The 20,542-nt window shown below is 41.9% G+C and overlaps 1 protein-coding gene across 3 annotated transcripts in view; it reads right to left on the reverse strand.

The window, feature by feature from the left end:
- CD164L2 (CD164 molecule like 2) overlaps positions 1 to 20,542 on the reverse strand; it is a 46,313-nt gene that overhangs the window by 18,336 nt on the left and 7,435 nt on the right. For all 3 annotated transcript variants that reach the window (XM_089478459.1, XM_089478460.1, XM_089478458.1), the window contains exons 2-4: positions 14,759 to 14,866; positions 8,457 to 8,534; positions 3,721 to 3,810 (exon numbers count right to left, since the gene is read on the reverse strand). In XM_089478459.1, the coding sequence (XP_089334585.1) occupies positions 3,721 to 3,810; positions 8,457 to 8,534; positions 14,759 to 14,866 (276 nt within the window). The remainder of the gene's footprint in view (positions 1 to 3,720; positions 3,811 to 8,456; positions 8,535 to 14,758; positions 14,867 to 20,542) is intronic.

Here is a 20,542-nt window from a genome sequence, read left to right on the forward strand (position 1 = left end):
CCAAACATTCCCCTGAAGTACCAGATTTGCATGTATGGTTATTAATATCCTATGAGAATCTGCACATAGCTGACAGTTTGTAATGCAGTTGACCCTCTGTTTTCGTGGGGGATCCATTCCAGAACCCCCCAAAAAACAGAGACTCGCACATATTCAAGCACCATAGTCTTTAATGGGCCGCGCCCCCACGAGCACATGGGGTGTGCCCCATTGATGATAACGGAGGTTGCCCTTCTGTGCATATTCAAGAACATGAATCTAAAATCTTGCCTCCTGGCCAACCCTATGCCAAACTTTAGAAACACGGAAGTGGACCCCCTTTTACACACACATTCCTTTCCCCCTTCCCCATAAATAGCCAACTCCATAATAAGGCTCCGCTGCCAAGAGATTAAATTACTAGAATTTATCCCTCTTCTATTATCTTGGAGCTTGGTGTCAGACCATTTGGTCTCTCCTACCATCCAAAGAACAGGTACACAAGGCAATAGCAAAAGAGCTGCTCTTATGTGGGCACACTTGAAACAACAGCTCATGCTGTCAGAATCCTCCTCATGCAGTGATTCAGTGAGGATTCTGCCATGAGGATTGTCTAAGTAGTGAGATAATTAGGGATAGCTTCTAGACACGAGGGAGGTTGCAGAAGGGAAGGCCAGTGGGTAAGCTCTCACACATATATAGTTATATAGGTACATGGGTAGATAGATATATAGATAGATAGACATGATGGATCTTGGGTCAACAACACCTGTATCTAAACCTCACAGGGAAAGGCATTCTGGGAAAGAGTTGCTGCCACCATGGGCTATGCTCAGGATGATCACGTATCCGGAACTGTCAGCTGAGAGCAGCAATCAATTCGTGCCAGTCAGGCAGTTTTATGATGGGGTGATGTTTAACAGATACCCTCTATTCCGGTATCCATAGATCTCTCAAGGCAGAAGAGACTATGAACCAAATGGTGCTTTCGTTAGGACTGCTTTGATGTAGAATTCTGTGGTGAAGAGGGGTGAGTTGGGAGGAACTATTTGGGCTGAACAGGAAAAAAAGATGGGGGCTGGGGTTTTAAAGTGGGGTTTCTCTTTGGAGTTCTTCAGATTCAGCAAAAACGTGATCCAGTGTATTTCTACTTTCTCTACAATAATGTTTTGTTTTACAATAGCTATTGTTGATGTTTATGTTAGAATACTCAAGTCTCACACATGCAAGGGGGAGGAAAAAAAAACAGAGAAAAGGGCCAGAGCAATTAAATACAGGGCACGAAGGTTGGCATGGAAGTCATACACCAGCTTTTCCTCTCGTGCAGAGATAAATGAGCATAGCAGAGCCCATCGGGAGCCTGGGTTGGATCAATAATTCACCAGGCTTCAGACTAGGCTTCAGGATACAGTTACTTGCTTTAATTAGCCTAAAGCTCTTCCACTCCTGGTCTTGTTTTCCACAGGAAGATTCATTCTTCTCAGAGCATGCACATCCATCTCTCCCTTGCTTCATTATTAACTGGCACTTTCCCTTCACATTCCTTTGCCCTGCCTTGTTAAATTTTCCCATTCCGGCAGCACAAGAGCTTACCAGGCCTCTTTGCAGCAGTAAAAGGATATTTGGCTAAGCCTCTTCATTTCCATCTGCAGTTGTAATAGGCACAGTGTCAGAGGGTTGGCAAGCAGGGGAATATCAGATGCTGCACAGTCTTCTTAATTGCTGTTACAAGCCGAAATGTTTTTTTAACAAGTTTAGGCTGGGTAATGCTCCAAACCAAAGTTTGGGAGGATCAGAGACATGGTGGAGGGCTGTTTGCTCCCCCACTTTCCTCATAGGTAGTGGGATTTCAACTAAACACAGGGAAGAAATGGAGCTGCTTTGGAAGTGACCGATTCCCTTTTGTCAGATGTTTTTAAACGGAGGCTGAGTAGCCACCTAGCATGAAGGCTGAGTTGATTTCTTGCACTGGAAGGCTTTAAATGGTTTTCAGAGCAATTTCAGCTTTAGAATTCCATGTCCGTCTAATGAGACATGTTTTCTGTGATGTCTAAATCTGGCAAAAAGCATTAGGGAAGGTAACTTTCAAAAGTGAAATGTCAACCTAAGTATATTAAACCCAACAAAACTATTCAACATCTTTATTAATGACTTGGTTGACAGACTAGAACAGTGCAGAAAAGAAAAATAAAGATGTTTTCATCTTTTAATCTCTTGATTTTTTTAAAAAAAGATCAAAGTAGGATTTTTTTTAAATCACAGAATGGTGTTGACCTAGGAAAGGGGAGAAAGTCACTAACAATGTAATTTGTTGTTGCTGTTGTTGTGTATCTTCAAGTCGGGTTGTTGTGTATTTCCGACTTATGATGACCCTAAGGCAAACCATGGGATTTTCTTGGCAATGCTTGTTCAGAGGAGTTGTAGCCTCAACACACCTGGAAGGTACCTGCTAATGGCAGTTAATGTGTAGACAACACTGCTGAACTGATCTGTACTTTGATCCCTAGATGGCAGCTTCCTATGTTCTCTACATCCTCATTCTCTGATAAACTCAAGAATTGAAATGAAGAAGCTTTCAAAATATACACCTCCCACTTCTAAGAGTGCAGGCAGTAAGGATTTCTTGTCCAGCCCATCAACTTGCCAAAGCCCAGAAGTCTACACTTGTTCAGAAATTGTATTTTTCCACACATTAAAAAGGTGGCCAAAAGGTTTGTTTGGCCTACATTGCCTAGGCTTGCACATCATCATCATCATCATCATAAACCGCCTTGGTCTTATAAAGGCGGTATATAAATAAACTTTTACTTACTTACTTACTATCATCATCATCATCATCATTATCCTGCCTTTCTCCCTGTACAGGGGGCGGCTCACACCCAGCCAGATTGTGGTTTGTCGAATTCTAGCTTGTTGTATCAGAACCTATCCCATCAAAGAAACCATTGCTTGTTAACCAGTTGCAAACCTCAGATAGAAACTATTGGGGCAGTACAGACTGCTCCGGAATGGCAGGCTGGAGTTGCCCTTTTTAACTGTGGAAGGATGCTGTGGCCGCCAAACTACATGGCGTCCCTCCACAGTAAAAAGAACCTGGTTCTTCTGGGTTCTTTTTGTGGCACACTGCATATGTCACAAGTGCACCATTGGCGCACTTGTGACGTATGCAACGCGCAGCGACGTGCAGACACTGCATGGTGGCGGCGTCATCATGGTAGTGCCCATGGGGACAGGATGCCACCATGATGCTGCTACCTGAAAGAACTAGGGTTCCAGAGCGTGCAGCTGCCGCGTGCTCTGGAAGCCTAGTTTTGGTGCCGGCATGCCACTTTTGGCCGGTGTGTCTTGGGTCTATTGTTTGCAGTTGACTTATTAACCCAGAATTGTTATAACTGTGGCCTATTGTTATATCTCAAATAAGAACCATGATTTATTTAAAATAAAAAAAAAATAAAACAAAACCATGATTTATTCCTTATTTGTTTCCTTAAATCTTTGCCCTGAAACAGGAACTAACAAAAGGGATAGGAAAGAAACAGACCAGAAATTGGGAAAAGTTTAGTTTGCTTACTAATCTACAGGAAAATTCATAGCTAAAGAAATAAGTGTGACTTGCAAATGTGACCAAGTGTCTGGAGATGCTTGCCACAGCCTAGACCATCCTCTTTTGGCCTGTGCTTTCAAAGGTCCTATACGCCTCACTCCAGCCCTTTCTTTCTCTAACATACAAAAATTATTTACCAAGTGTGACAATTTCTGGCTTCTTAGTAGATGGCTTTGGAGGCTCTTTAGTGGTAGGAGATGGAGGTTCTTTGGTTGGTGATCTTGGTGCTAGCAAAAGAGTAATCGAAAAATAAAAGTTCAGCCATTATTTCCTTATTGGATAGCAAGCAAACTGCCTTACAGTGTATCTAGACACCCAAATGGAGTGCATCAAATCTAGACAATATACTTAGCGCCATTCATACCATCTTCAAGGAAGGAGACATTCTAGTGTCTGAATAAAAAAGGGTAACACAAGCTTGTGATGAAAAACTTTTTCCCCATCATTGTAGCTGTTTGTTTTTTTTTGGGGGGGGGGGTTGGGGTTATTTGGCCATGTTCTAGAAGAGTTTATTCCTGAACATGGCCACATAGACCGAAAAACCCACAAAAAGCTATGGATGCTGGCCTTGAAAGCCTTCGACTTCACATTGTAGCTGTTTTCAATGTATTTTTGGGTGCTGAATTTGAAAAACAAAATAAAAATGCCATACCACACACAGTTCTTTCACAAATTCAATATTTCTATCAATTCAGTTGCTACTCATCTTTGATTAACTGTGGATGCCGATGTTCCAGTGTGATTTCTCTTAATGCTTTTGAACAGATTCTGTTTCACACCCACAAATTAAAGTATTTTGAAAGTCTATTAGAAGAGTTTAACCTCTTTCTTACTCCTTGCAAAATAATTTTTTGCAGGTTCATTCATTTCATTCAGTCGTGTATTACTCAAAGCAGGTTGTGAAAAAATGTATGTGATGGAGCAAATCTGAGGTCTTTTTTGTTTTTTATAACGCCAAATGCCTATAAAGCCAGAATACATTTTTAAAAAAGTTTGTATGACTCTCAGTTCTGCAGGCCTGTGTAATTAAAGCAAATGGGCAAAATCTTTAAATGTCTTAAGCATTATTACAATGAATATTTAGAAACAAAGAAAGATATGTTTTTTGTGTGCCAGCCACAGATGCCGGTGAAATATCAGGAATAAATTCTTCTAGAACATGGACACATAGCCCCCAAAACCCACAAAAAACTGAAACCTGGTGGCATGAATCTCACGATTGGAATATAGAAATAGAGGGGTATAACCTTTTCAAGAGAAACAGGCCAAACAGGAAAGGAGGAGGAATTGCACTATATGTCAGAGCTATCTACACCAGTGAAGAGATCCAGGACATCAATCATGGAAGCCAGGTGGAGAGCATCTGGATAAAATTTAAAGGGGAGGGAAACAACAAGGATGTTACTGTGGGAGTCTATTACAGACCCCCAAATTAGATGGAGGAATTGGATGATGCCTTCTTAGAACAGATGACCACACACTCAGAAAGGAGAGATGTAGTAGTGATGGGTGACTTCAACTATCCTGATATTTGCTGGAATTCAAACTCAGCCAAATCCTGAAGGTCTAGCAAATTCCTCACTTGCCTCGAAGACAATTTCATTGTCCAAAAGGTGGAAGACACAACAAGGTGGTCAACTATTTTTGTTGATCCTAACCAACAAGGATGACTTGGTTAATGGGGTGCAAGTGGTGGGATGCTTAGGTGGAAGTGACCATGTTCTCCTGGAGTTTGTTATACAATGGAAAGGAGAAGCCAGGCATAGTCAGACACACATTCTAGACTTTAGGATTTCAGTAAACCTAGAGAAATACTGGTGGTGATCCCATGGTCAGCAATACTAAAAGAGAAGGGATTCAGGATGGATGGGGGTTTCTCAAAAGGGAGATACTGAAGGCACAATTTCAAACAGTTCTAATGAGGAAGAAAAATGGGAGATGTCTCAAGAAGCCAGAATGGATAAGTATGGAACTTTCAACTGAGCTAAGTTTTAAACGGAACATGTATAAGAAATGGAAAAACGGGGAAATCACCAAAGAGGAATTCAAACAAATAGCGAGCCTGTGTAGAGATAAGGTCAGAAAAGCTAAAGGAAAGAATGAACTCAGACTTGCTAGAGAGGTTAAGAACAACAAAAAGGGCTTTTTTAGGTATGTCCGCAGCAAAAGGAAGAAGAAGGAAACAGCAGGGCCACTGCGTGGAGAAGTTGGCAAAATGCTAACAGGAGACAGAGAAAAGGCAGAATTACTCAACACCTTTTTTGCTTCAGTCTTCTCAGAAAAGGCAAAGGGTGCTCAACCTGAGAAAAATGCAGCAGAGGACAGAATAGGGGAATTTCAGCACAGAATAAGTAAAGAGATAGTACAGGAATACCTGTTTAACCTAAACGAATATAAGTCTCCAGGACCAGATGAACTACATCCAAGGGTATTAAAAGAGCTGGCAAATATAATATCGGAACCATTGGCAATAATCTTTGAGAACTCCTGGAGAATAGGAGAAGTCCCAGCAGACTGGAGGAGGGCAAACATTGTCCCTATCTTCAAAAAGGGGGAAAAAGAGGATCCAAACAATTATCATCCAGTTGGTCTGACATCTATACCAGGAAAGATTCTAGAACAGATCATTAAACAGAGAGTCTGTGAACATCTAGAGGGCAATGCCATAATCACAAAAAGTCAACATGGGTTTCAGAGAAAGAGGACATGCCAGACAAATCTAAACTCTTTCTTTGATAAAATTACTAGCTTGATAGATGAAGGGAATGTTGTGGATATAGTATATTTTGATTTCAGTAAGGCCTTTGACAAAGTTCCCCATGATATTCTTGCAAACAAGCTTGTAAAATGTGGACTAGACAAAGTAACCGTTACATGGATTTGTAACTGGTTGACTGGCCAAACCCAAAGGGTCCTCAACAATGGCTCCTTTTCATCCTGGAGAGAAGTGACCAGTGGTGTTCCACAGGGCTCTGTCCTGGGCTCAGTGCTATTCAACGTCTTTATTAATGACTTGGAGGACAAAATTGGGGGCATACTTATCAAATTTGCAGATGACACCAAATTAGGAGGAGTAGCTAATACCCCAGAGGACAGGATCAAGATTCAAAATGACCTGAACAGACTAGAAAACTGGGCCAAAGCTAACAAAATGAAATTCAACATGGAGAAATGTAAGGTACTGCACTTAGGGCGGAAACATAAAATGCACAGATATAGGATGGGGGACACCTGGCTGAACAAGACTACATGTGAAAGGGATCTAGGAGTCCAAGTAGACCATAAGTTGAACATGAGTTAACAGTGCGATGCAGCAGCTAACAAGGCCAATGTGATTTTAGGCTGCATCAATAGAAGTATAGTGTCTAGATCAAGTGAAGTAATAGTACCACTCTATTCTGCTTTGGTCAGGCCCCACCTGGAATATTGTGTCCAGTTCTCGGCACCACAATTCAAAAAGGACATTGAGAAACTGGAGCATGTCCAAAGAAGAGTGACTAAAATGGTGAAGGGTCTGGAAGCCATGACCTATGAGGAACAACTCAGGGATCTGGGGGTGTTTAGCCTGGAGAAAAGAAGGTTAAGAGGTGATATGATAGCCCTATTTAAATATTTGAAGGGATGTCATGTTGAGGAGAGAGCAAGCTTGTTTTCTGCTGCTCCAGAGACTAGAACAACAAGATGGCCATCTGTCAGGGATGCTTTGATTTGGATTTCCTGCATGGCAGGGGGTTGGACAGGATGGCCCCTGCAGTCTCTTCCAACCCTACGGTTCTATGATTCTATGATTCTATGGATGCCAGCCATGAAAGCCTTCAACTTCACAAAGAAAGACATGCCTACTGCTGCTTCAGTGGGTAGGACTAGATCTGATGAGATTAAGATACATGAGAGAAGATTTTAATATTCAGAGAATCTTCTTGATACTAGGAGTGGTTCAAGAGTTACATAGAAGGGGTGACAGGCTCTTCATCATTGGCATAAGCCAGAGAGAGATTCACTAGGCAGTGATGGTGAACCTTTTTGAGGCCGAGTGCCCAAACTGCAACCCAAAACCCACTTATTTATTGCAAAGTGTCATGTCCCTCTGGCTTTCTAGTAACAAACTCTGGCAAACTCTGTGCTGGGATGATGGCACATGTGCCCACAGAGAGGGCTCTGAGTGCCACCTCTGGTAGGCGTGTCATAGGTTCACCATCACTGCACTAGGGAATGATTTAGCTCTGGATTTGGACCACCAAGCAGTGGCTTGGATTATATACCTACAAACCCAATGTAATTTTAATAGAAAACCTTTTTTGTACTAACAGTGGTCCAGCAAGGGAACCAGTTATGTAGAATGGTGGCATATTGAGTACTGAACATCTGTGTCTTTTATCCTAGAGGTTTTACTCAGGTGACAATTCTGAATTCTTAGATGCCCCCAAAAATCAAGCACTCATGGAACAAAGCATCCCAGAAAGAGGCATGGCTGACTGATGATATCCTGAACAGCATAGCACCCAAAACAACCTGGAACATTTTGGTGCAGATCTCATGAGGACTGAAACTGAAATTCTGGGTTCTGTACGAAATGTAAGCTGTGCAGTACTGTATAAATACAGGTCTGCCTGCTGTGTTCCACAATTAGTGTTTTCCTACACAGCTAATCCTCTGTTAACATCACCTCCTGCTAAGAGTAGGAGGTGATGTTAACCTCCTGTGTAACCTCCTACTCTGTTGAAATTTGTTCTCTGCAGTTAATTGTACTGCACTCCAATGAGTGCTTGGTTGTTTATGAAGCTCCACACATTTGCTAAGCAACAGTATACACAGTAGCATTTGCATTTGGAATGCCCTCCAACCAAAGGTATTTATAAGCAGAAAACATTACCTTCACACATGGTGGTAATATTGAAAAATGAACACTTCTCCTTGGCTTGTTCTCCCTTTTCCACACAGCGGCCAGTACCTAGAAATGAAGGAATCAGGTTTTAAATATTGAAAATGCTTGCAGCCCACGTTCTGAAGGAGCATCTCTTCTCACATCCGTCTATCCATGCATCAAGATCATCAGAGGAAGCTCTTATCTGTGTATCTTCTAAAAGAGAACTATATTAACATCTTCAAGAGACAAGGCCTCCTCTGCAGTGGCACCCCAAGTTTGAAATATGGTCCCACGGAAAGTATTCCCAACAGCAATACTTGGGTTCTTTTCCGTTGTGTTGCTGTGTGTCTTCAAGTTGTTTCTGACTTATGCCAACTCTAAGGCAACCCTATCAGGGGTATTCTTGAGAAGATTTGTTCAGAGGGGGGTTGTCTTTGCCTTCCTCTGAGGCTCAAAAAGTGTGACTTGCCCAAGGTCACCAAATGGATTGCCATGGCTGAAGGGAGATTCAAACCATGGTCTCCAGAGTCCTAGTCCAACAGTCAACCACTATACCATGCTGCTTTTCTATTCTTTTCTGCACTAAATTAAATTACACTTGTCCTGCCATATTCACTAGGGTTAGGGGCACAAGACCCCTGTGAATATGGAAAAAATGCCAATAACAAAACCACCATGTTTTTAACCTGAGAGTACACCTCTCTAGGAATCTCTAGGTCCTCCAGTGCAACTCTGTGGCCAACATCCGACAGTCATTGACCACAGAATTGTGCTGCAGAAGCTACAAATGCCTAGTAGAGTATTCTCTCTGGGAATCTCTAGGTCTTTCAGTGCAACTTTTAGTTAAAGTTGACCATAGAGTTGCACTGGAGGACCTAGATATTCCTAGAGAGAACATATTAATCAAATCTGTGAATAACCAAATCCGCAAATATCAAAGCTGCAAATATGGAGAGATGAGTGTATTTTGATTATCCATGTATTTAAAATGTGAAATTTGTATTTCTAAAAAAATATTGTTGACTGCTTTTGAGCCTTTCATTTTTATTGTCCCAAGTGTGGATTTTTATTGTACTCACTACTTGTGTCCTCATAATCATCACCACTGCCTTCATTTTAATGGACACTATCCTGAAATTTTATTTGGAATGAAGGTGTGATCTAGCCATAGATAAATAACACAGGCAGACAATACCTTTATTCCCAGTAAGATCTCAGGCTATAAAAATAGCCTTTCTTCAGTCCCCTCTATTCTTATATGAGGCTATGCAACTATCCAAAGTGAAAAATGACTTAATTCCTGCAGAATAACTGACCACAATAGATGATCTATTGAATATGTACAGTACACAATCACAAGGACAGATACGTTTTTGTATCCAACATAAGTAAATGCCACTCTTACAAGACAATAAATATGCCAAAGGAGTAGAACCGCACAACTGTAGCACTCACAGAATACAAAATACAGCATCCATCCTTTGGTTCACATGGACTACTTTACCTTTATATTTTCAGAGAGGGGCAAATTGGAGTAGGAATGTAGGAGACCCACTTTTTCCCTCTCCTGACACACATGTGCACACCCAGTGACCTCAGAAAGCTGACCAAATGGAATGGTTGGCCGAGATGATAATACCCCTGCCTCTAGATCTGTAGACTGCAACACACCTTTGTATAGCAGACTGAAGTGCAATATTCAGAGATCAGCACCAATTGTTGTTTATGTATCTCTCCAGAGTTTTTATCTGGAAGGGTCAGGTGTTACGTTAAAATAGAAATGGGCTCTCACCTGTAGGGAATTATCAAATTCCAGGAGGAAAGAAAAACAACAGCCTTAGAACATGCTAATGAGCAGAACCAAAATGTCAGCACATAACAGCAGGCTAGAGACTTGTTGCCAGAGGTACACTGGTTAGTTCAAATCAAATCTACCTCATAGCGCAACATTAAATTGTGAACTGTAAACACTTATAAGCTACATACACATCCAGGAGACTCCAGATATGCAGGCAACTGTTTCAATAAACCAATCCTATCAGTCGTCAGCTTCTTAGGAGCAGGCCTTTTCCAAAACCTACAGGTCTTAATTGCCCCCTGAAGTCCAAACATCCCAGAAACAATCCGCATTACAACATGGATGGTTCATAACAGGAGATCTGGAGGTTTTGTGGCAACCACTTTTACTGTGAGGACTGTCAATAAGCTTAGGAAACCTGGGTGGGTGGCAAATGATATCATCATTGCTGTTTATCAAAATGTACTTGCACTTTTAGCCCATGAGTCCTAGCTTCCCCACACCACTATCCTCCAAATTGTAGCCCACAGATCTCAGCTTCCAAACCTTCCTTGCCTATACAGTATTTAATAGTGTGTACATCTCAGTTGCCTTCTGCTCCTACATGCCTAAACCCCTACCTAGGCTCCATGTAGTAGGGATTTCACCCCAACCATCCTTCTTCCCCATTACCCCTTTAGGCTTTCATTATTTCAGTGTTATCTCTTCCTAAACTAGGCCTGCCCAGCAAGAGCAGCTGCCCGATATGATGAACTACAACTCTCTTAGCCTTTGCCACTGGCCATAATGGGATTTATAGTAAAAACAACTAAAGAATACACATTTAGAGATTAAGCAATGGCCTGAAACTGCTGCTCTTTCATTCACCCATCTGCTTTTAATTACTCTTACTGTATATACTCATTTATAAGTCTAGAAATTTTAGTCAAAAATTTGACCCAAAAAACCTGAGTCGACTTTTCCAAGTACTGTACTTTAACTGTAATTTAAGAAAGGAACCATCCCCTGGTGAAAGGCAAAAATGTAATCTGTCCTGGAATCACTGACCCCCCTCTGTTCTCTCGTCCATACAGCCTGTATTTTGAGCACAAACTGTTATGGCTGCTAGAATTTTGTAAGTTCTTTGGCATTGTTTTCCTTTGCTTTATCCTTTAGATCCTTTGTTATATGCCCCTAGATTTATCCTTGACTTATCCATGGGTCATATCAAAATCCATAATTTTGACACCCCCAATTTGCCCTTGACCTATACATGAGGTCAATTTATAGTCGAGTATATAAGGTAATTGCCACCATACAGTTTTAACTGTATGTATGTAAATATTCCATATCCTGCTTCTCTCCCTAATCCCTGAATGTTCAAATTATGGAAGAGTTGGAAGAGACCATAAAAGCTATCCAGTCTGACTCTCTACCAAGAGAGGCACAACATAGTCCACAAATCTTGGCCACAATTCTCCTAAGTTTTAGTCATGCACCTTTATAACCTTCTCAAATAGGGGAGTTGGACTTCTGGGCAGTGAACCTAACACAACCTGCAGAGGTTTCTAATCTAATAGGAACTTCTTCTGCCCTTATCACTAATTACAGATCTAAAATTCAGAGCTATTTAAACCCAGGAAAATTTTGTATGAAGCAAGAGCTCTTGGGCAGAGATTGCAAGCAAAAGAAGCTCTTGTTTGCAGGCATGCAAGACCTTTCATGAAATAAGCTATCCTATATGATGACTGACAAGACTCTGCATACCTAAAAGCTATTGTACTGGGACAAACATTTGCTTTTGGTCCCACCCAGTTTGCTTTGGCCCCCAACCAATATTGGAATATAGCCTTCTTTCCTTCCTAAATTGGAATTCAGCCCCTTAAAAGGGGTTTCTGCTCCTATTGTGTTGCCAAAGGAGGGAGATTTGAACTCCTCTTTCCTCCATGTAATTTGAGTATAGTGGGTCCTCTAGATTTGCCAGTGTAAGGATACAGGACTTTTGTGAAATTGGAGAAAAACACAAATAAAAAAAACACACTTTTTTAAAACCTGAGAGAACATGTGGTCAAAATCTGCTAGATGTTGACCATAGAACTGTGCTGGAGGACCTACAAATGCCTAGAGAAGTATTCTCTTTAGGAATCTAGGCCTTCCAGCATGACTTCTGGTGAAAGCTGGCCATGGAGTCAAGGTGGAGGACCTAGAGATTCCTAGAAAGAACATATTAATCAAATCTGCAAAAGTCAAACGTTACAAATGCGAACAGCCGATTGTATTGTTGAACCCACTGTACATTCATCCTCACCCATCTCTTCTCTATCTATGCTTTCTTGAGGTTCCTACCTGTCAATTTCTGTCTGTTGGCATATTTTACATCCAGAAGTTAGAATGATCGTGAACATTCTGTGTCAAAACAGCTCAGTTAAGGTATAAAAATGGATGACAAGCAAATACCTCCTACATATTCTATATAATGTTATATTTCTCAAATCTAAAAAAGACCGCACCAAATAATTCATAAATCAAATGAACCACAGATACTCTATCCATTACAGTCAAATCACTAAATTTTCATCTGTCATTTTTAATGAGATGGGATGAAGTAGCACAAATGAGACTGTGGCTTGTATTTGCATTTCACCTTTGGAATCAGTAGATGTATTTACAGTAAAAACAATTTTCAGCAATATAAATGAGCCAGGACAGGAATCCAAGGATATAAAGTTCTAAGGTTACAATCTGACATATCATTGTGAGTCCTACTGAATTCTATCCTAAAATGTTTTTGTCCTGCATATTTTTGTTCCCGTTCTTCCTGTTTGTGATGGCTTTTATTTGTTGCCTTTTATGCTTTCATTTGTTGCTTTTTGTTGCAAACGAGTTAGTTGAATTTTGCTATGCATCACAAGCTTGCCAGTTACTGGGTTACTGAAATAAGGTGCACAAAGCCATTTCAAACACTTAAAATGGATTCTCTAAACTGGGTCCCCAAGTTGCAGACCTTGAAGTGTTCTTCCCTGATCCCACCCTTTCAAATTTTCTGCTAAAGGAGAAGAGGAGAGGACACCATCTTCTCCCCAATCCTTTTCTCACCATAGCAGTTGCTGAGACAGTGTGTACAATGGGAATTTGTTTCTAAAAATCAAAGAGCAAAAAAAAATTCCTCCCTGGCTCCCAGCTATACCCGGCTCCCTCCTGCTGAAAGTTGGCAGTCATGGCAACCAACCAAATACAAAGCAACACCAACACAGGAACTCTGTTCAGGGGCAGGCACAAATTCCAGAGAAAGTAGAAGAATGCTGAGTATTTGCACGGGCGGATGTGTATCGTTGGAAGTACACTTTCCTGGGACCTTACCTTCTTTTTTATGGCTAGATTACTAAGCTTTTGTTTAGTTTGGTTCTTCTTTAATGCTTAAAAAAAAGCTATACTGTTCTGTCCTACAGCTCCTCTTCCTGTGGCAGATTAGGAAGAAAGGACTAGCAGTAGATGAAGTCCTTTGTGGCATGTTGAAAAAAAATATAGTGAGACAGAGGTGCATCTGCACTGCAGAAATAATGCAGTTTGACACCACTTTAAGTGCTGTAGCTCCATCCTACAGAATCCTAGGATTTGCAATTTTGCAAGTTATTTAGCCTTCTCTACCAAAGAGTACTGGGGCCTCGTTGTTATTATTAACTGCCCTCGAGTTGATCACAACTCATGGCAACCCTGTAGATGAGGCATTTCTAAGACCCCCTATCTTCCACTTCTCTGCTCAGGTCCTGCAGATTCATACTCGTGACCTCCCCAAATGAATCTATCCGTCTGGTATGTGGTCTTTCTACTGCCTTCAACCCTTCCTAGCTTTCTTGTCTTGCCTAGTGGTCATGCCAGTGGTGTCACTAAGAGGTGTGGCGGGTGTGAACTGCATTGGGTGACATCCCGGAGGAGAGGTGACACTCAGTGGGAACCTTCCCTGACTGCAGGCGGTCCAGTAATGGTGCTTGCACATTCTCCATTTTCTTCACTGCCATGGTTCTCTCCCTGAGGAGGAAGCCAAGACAGCAGAAGAAGAGAAGGGGCAGGTCTGGGCCTCCCAGCTTCACCTCCATGTGGCTTCCTTGGGAGGAGGGACCTGTGCAGAAGTGAAGGAGGGGTTAGTCTGGCTGTCCTGGACATGAGTCGGAATTGATGTAAGAGCAGTTAAGAACAACAGTGAGGCACTAGCACGCTTTGGCAGAGAAGACTAAAGACCTTGCAAAACTATAGTTCCCAGGATTTTATAGGATGTATCTACAGAAATTAAAATGGTGTCAAACTGCTTTATTTCTACAGTGCAGATGCACTAGTTAAGCAGCAGTTTATTATGTAAACGTGGAATCCTGGATGAATGAGCCTATGCCCCATTCCCACTGGGTGATACAAGAACAGAGAAACTGAATTGGATTCAGGTTAATATCCTTAGTTTGTGTCGATTCTGCAGAGTTGGGCGCTTCTTTGCAAGGCTGTGTGATCTCCATTTTGGGTGATCCTCCTTCCTACTCACCTGGTTTCTCCTGAGACTCTTGACAGAACATCCACATGCAGTTGGTGATGTTCTGGGAAGCAACTCCTTCTATGCACTTGTCACACGACTCCAGTTCCTTGCATTCTCCTGCAAAAAACAAAAAGCACAGAAGAGGCTGGATTTAGTGCTAAGGTCTTGCAAACTCATGGCCATGGCTTCTTTGAATGAATCACTCCATCTGTAATTTGGTCTCCAATTGTTCCCATTGCCTTCTACTTTACCAAGCATGATAACCATTTCCAGTGTTGCATGTTGCCATATGATATGTCCAAAGTATGATAATGTCAGTTTAGTCATGTTGGCTTCAAGGGACAGTTCAGACTTGATTTGCCCATTTATTTGTCTTTTTTGGTAGGCCACAGTATCTGCAGAACTTTCTCCCAGCATCATTTTTCAAATGAGATGATTCTTTTCCTATCAGCTTTCTTCACTGTGCAGCTTTCACAACTATATAAAGAAACTGGAAATACTGTGCTACACCATGCATGATTCTGACTTTGATATTTAATTATATAAGTTAATACTCACTCCCTTTTTCTTTTGGTTGTTTCACAGATGGCTATTTCTGTTATTTAAATCACGTTTCCCCTGGTCTGTTATGTTAAAGCTGTTCTGTTGTTGTTGTTGTTGTTGTGTGCCTTCATGTTGTTTCTGACTTTTGGCACTGTAAAGTCGAATCTATTATGGTTGGCAAGATTTGTTCAGAGGAGGTTTGCCATTGCCTTCCCCTGAAACTGAAAGCATGTTATGTGACCCAGGTCATCCAAAGGGTTTCATGGTTGAGTTGGCATTCGAACCCCAGTTTCCAGAATCGTAGTCCAACACGCAAACGACAATAACTGAATTCAATTAATTTAATACATGAGGTGAAATATATATCTATTGAGACACAGATATGTGTGTGTGTGTGTGTTTATAAAATATTATTACAATATTTTTGCAGGCTACAAGGGGCAGACAAGATTTGTTGACCTCTGCTTTTGATAAACTGATGGTCTAGGAGTTTTTCTGTGTATAAACCCAGCTGTAACTTAGGGATACACAAGATAGTAACAGCGGTTGTTTGGTTTCTCCTCTCCCAGAATTGCCTGTTCCATAGCCATGGAGCCAAGAATGACAGCAAACCATTGCATGTTTGTACCTTTTTAAAAGGAGTCAGAATTTGGAAACAACTACTGCAACCCCCCTAAGCCAGCATGACCCCTGATAGTAAAAAATGTAATTTTCCTATGTTCTAAAATGAGCATATAAATTTATTTGTTTGCTTCTTTCCTTTTTCTCCCCCTTTTCCCTTTTCATTGTGTTTGTTAGACTGTGTTGTTCCATGCAGGGGATACCTTGGTTTCTAATAATCACTATATAGGATATAGAAACGTCTTTGCTGTTTATACATTATAATCATTATTATGACCATCTTTGAATTCTGTTTTCAGCTCCATATCTACATCTCTCCATTCTACCATATTAAAATATTTGCAATATCCTGGAATAGTATCAGGTTGTCTGCAGGGCATTGTACCGAATGGTGTGCACTAGAATGGAAGAGCATCCTGAATGATCTACACACGCTGTATAAGCTTACCTCAAACTAGCTTGTTTATGTATCACACTGACCTGCTAGCAGTGTCACTGCCAAGAATGTCTGCATGCAGGAGCACAGATAAGGCGGTGGCATTTGAAAGCTTATTCAACATTTATTAAACCTATAAATGTTGCATTACACTGGCCTGAATCAGCAAGCATTTTATGCTTGTTAAGGGAGCTGGCCTTAGGGCTGCAGCTAACCATCAGAAGACAAGAAATCTTCATCAATGCCTTTGGTGCCCTCTAAATTTATTGGACTCTAATTGCTATTATCACTGCCAAGATGGCATATATAAACGTCCCCACCCACCATTGCATGCACACAACAATCTTCCAAGGTAGACTGGAGTAGAAACAGGTAGAAACAGTAGAAGTAGCTGAAGATCCATGACTTTGTAGCTCTTTGAGAATTTGCAACCATGTCTTCCAAGATGTCAGGGCCCTCTTCTGCCCAGATTAAGAAAACGGAGTCTCTCAGGCTTCATCCACACTTCAGAAATAATCCAGTTTGACACCACTTTCACTGCTATGGCTCAATGCTGTGGAATTCTGGTGCCACATCAAATGACCATTCCCAGAATTGCATAGCCTTGAGCCACGGTAGTTAAAGTGGCATCAACCTGGTTTATTTCTGTAGTACGGATGTAGCCTTGGTTATCTGAAGCCTCTTTACATAAAGGTACAGTTATAGCTTGTTAAAATGTCATGGGTTTTTGTTTTCTCTGTCATTTCTGTTACTCTTACAGTAATTAAATGTTATTAGTAATTTAAAATCTTAATATACTTATACAGTATATTGATAAGAAAGCTAGTACTTTCCCACTTGTGATCCTCTATGAGTAATCAAATCATGGCAGTCTTTCTTCCTCTCTCCTTTCCAGGCTAAAAGGAAGCTGAATTTAGAAGGAACAGGTCAGCACTGTATCCCAGAATTTCAAACCCCAAAAGGCAAAGGAAGGACACTTCCTGACATCTCTATAATAATAACATCCCAAATAATAATAATAATAATAATAATGACATCCTTAGTCCCTCTGCAGTTAAAGTGGTATCAAACGGGACTATTTCTGCAGTGTGGATGCAGCCTCAAAGGATAAATAAGCAGGAACCCACAGTACTCCTCCATCCTCCAACAGACCTATGGAGCCTTGAGATACAAACATGACAGCCACATAACTGGGGATCTCCACTCCAGTTGCCTGAATTCCCAACCCGCTTTTGAATTGCATATTATCAAGACTGCAGAGGAGACAAATCTGTCAGACTGCTTAATAGCTGTATATCAATCTACTTCAAAAGAAGAGAAGTGCATCCATGAGAAGGGATGGAGCCCTGAGGTCCTCTATAAGCCTTCCGTCTGAAGCGCATCTTTACTGAAGCAACTCCCACAGAGCACAGCCCTCTATTTTTGCTATACAACGATCACCTATAAAAATAAGGATCACCACTAAGAGCAAGCAAGTTTTATTATTTTATTATTTATTATTACAAGTACATTTCTATACCACTTATCAGCAAACTAGAATTCCCAGCAGTTTAAAATGTGTAAGCCAATTGCCCCCAACAAGCTGGGTACTCATTTTACCAACGTACGAAAGGATGGAAGGCTAAGTCAACCTGGAGCCCTGAGAAATCAAACTCATAACGTTGTGACCGCAGGACTGGCATTTAACCCCTGCAGCTACCAGGGCTCCTTTAAAAAAGATTCAGAAATGGAAACATTCATTAAAAAGGAGGTATTTTTAGTGAGGTAGAGGTCTTCCCTGCCCTCTGAAAAGTTTAAAAAATGGATGTGGGATATTTTCTTTTCAAAGGATGAATAACGTGTTTAAGACAAAGTGTTCATATAATAACTCCCCAAAATTATTTCTAAAAATTGTATAATAGGAAGAGTTTCTGTAAGGGCATGCATAGGATTTGATCATTGCAATTCCTGCAGTGACCCTGAGGCAAACCTATCCTGGGGTTTTCTTGGCAAGATTTGTTCAGAAGCAGTTTGCCATTGCCTTCCCTTGAGACTGAGAACTTTATAGCACCCATTTTTTTCAGCGTTAAGGGTATGGGAAAAGGACGCTTGTGTGCACGTGCAACCAGCCAGAAACGGATTTTACCGCACGTGAAAGCATCCCCCAAAAGGCCCCATTCCGTTCCGTTGCGCCAAGCTGTCCTCTCAGTGCTGACAGGCACCATTTTGCTCAGTCGGAAGATTTCCAACAGAAGATTTCACGCGCCTCAGCACTGAAGGAGGACGGCTTGGTGCAATGGAACAGGGCCTTTTGGGGGACGTTTTGACGTGCAGTAAAATCCGTTTCTGGCTGGTTGCACGCGCACATGAGCGTCCTCTTCCCATACCCTTAACACTGAAAAAACGGGTGCGATAAAGTCCTGAGAGTGTGATTTGCCCAATGTCACCCAGTGGGTTTGATGGGCGAGCTGGAAATTGAACCCTGGTCTCCAGAGTCATAATCCAGCACACAAACCACTATGCCACCCTGGCTCACTCTGACTTAAAAGGGACTACTCAGTCATCAGTCAACCAATGAAAGCCATTTTCAAAATATTGACAGTTGAGAAGGGAGACGCTGAGAGAGTGGGACTTGCCAAAATTCATCATGGGTTTTCATGGCAGAGCAGGGATTTGAACCCTTCTCTCCAGAGTCATAGCCTAATACTCAAAGCACTGCACTATGTTGATTTGCCTTTGGGTTGCCATGAGTCAAAAAATGACTTTGAGGCACACAGCAAAAACAAGCATGAGCTCAGCAGTCCTACCACAAACAGTGCAAGACAGAAATGGATGAGGAACCTGTACACCTCCCAATAATCCAATGAATCACACCCAAGAGACTGAAATCTTTCCACCCAGGCAAGGAAGATACTTGTCATGCGGCCTGAATCCTACACATTTGCTCAGAAGCAAGTCTCACAGAGACAGTGGTATGTCTTTCTTCTGAGCTATCAACACGCATAAGAATTACAATTTTCAAAAAAAAATTCAGAGTGGGAGGCAACTGTCAGCAGGTGACACATACTCCCTTGGAGGCAGCTCTGTTGTCAGTAACCAACAGAAATATCTGACTTAGCGTGGGAGTCTTTTCAGTGAATAAGAAGCAGAGGGAGGAAGGGAATTAGGTAACAGCACTTAAACAAAAATCTAGCACTAAGGAACTACTGCAAGTCACCAATAGGAAAGTAGGACTTGGTACCCCAGATTTCTGGCAGGTTTTTTTTTTTTTAATGAGCCGGGTTATTTTTATCACAGCACACAGGACAGACGCTCAGATGGTGGCTGTTTTCCCCAATGCCTCCATCTCCTGGCAGCCTCCATTGGACAGCAGGGATGCGGAGATGTAGAGAAGCACTGACTATGGCAAAAATCTATACCAATCTGTTTCAGTAGCTCCACAGATTGGGCTGCATTCACACTCCTAGAACTTACAAATGTTACCTTTGGGGAACTATAAGTCTCAGGATCTCTCGGCCACTGCACATGATGGTTGGGGCAGTTTGGGGAGTTGCAGCCCCAAAGTAATGGGCCTGCCCCATACAGATAGGCCAAAATAAAGCTGCTTTGGGTCCCTTTGTGGGTATGCTGTTTAAATGATGCATGCATCCTAAGAGGCCAGAAGCTGCACCAAAGCCATACTCCAGTCCTAAGGACTGGAGCGCAGCTTTGGCACAGCTTCTGGCCTCTTAAGATGCGTGTGTCATTTAAACAACATACCTCAAAGTGACCCGGAGCAGCTTTATTTTGGCCTGTCTGTACGGGCCCTAATGTTTCCAGGTATTGTGAATAAGCCCCACAAGGAGGTGACATGTAGCAAAACTACTCCTCTCACCAACTTGCAGCACCACTGTATAACAGGATCTACACAGCCCAAAAAAGCAGGTAGGGAACCTGCAAGTATACAGATGGATTCCAACTCCTAAAAGCCCCAGAGAGATTAGATAAAGGGACAAAGGCGGGTTACAGACCGCCTGTTTGGGGCGGGCTGTACCCGCCCCTTTCCCCATTGTATCGGGGCCTCAGCTGCCAGAACGGCAGCCGCTGAGGCCCTGATCCGCCGCTTTTCAGGCTGCGGGGAAGCGGCAAAATGCCGCTTCCCCGCAGCCTGAAAAGGGGTGTCCTTGGGGCTTCAAGCCCCAAGGACACCCCGCGGCGGCGGGGAGGGGGAGAAA

This window comes from Sceloporus occidentalis, unplaced genomic scaffold, assembly GCF_023333645.1.
Source record: "Sceloporus occidentalis isolate IW3139 unplaced genomic scaffold, rSceOcc1.0.p SCAF_13, whole genome shotgun sequence".
In the NCBI taxonomy this organism is placed as follows: Eukaryota; Metazoa; Chordata; class Lepidosauria; order Squamata; family Phrynosomatidae; genus Sceloporus; species Sceloporus occidentalis.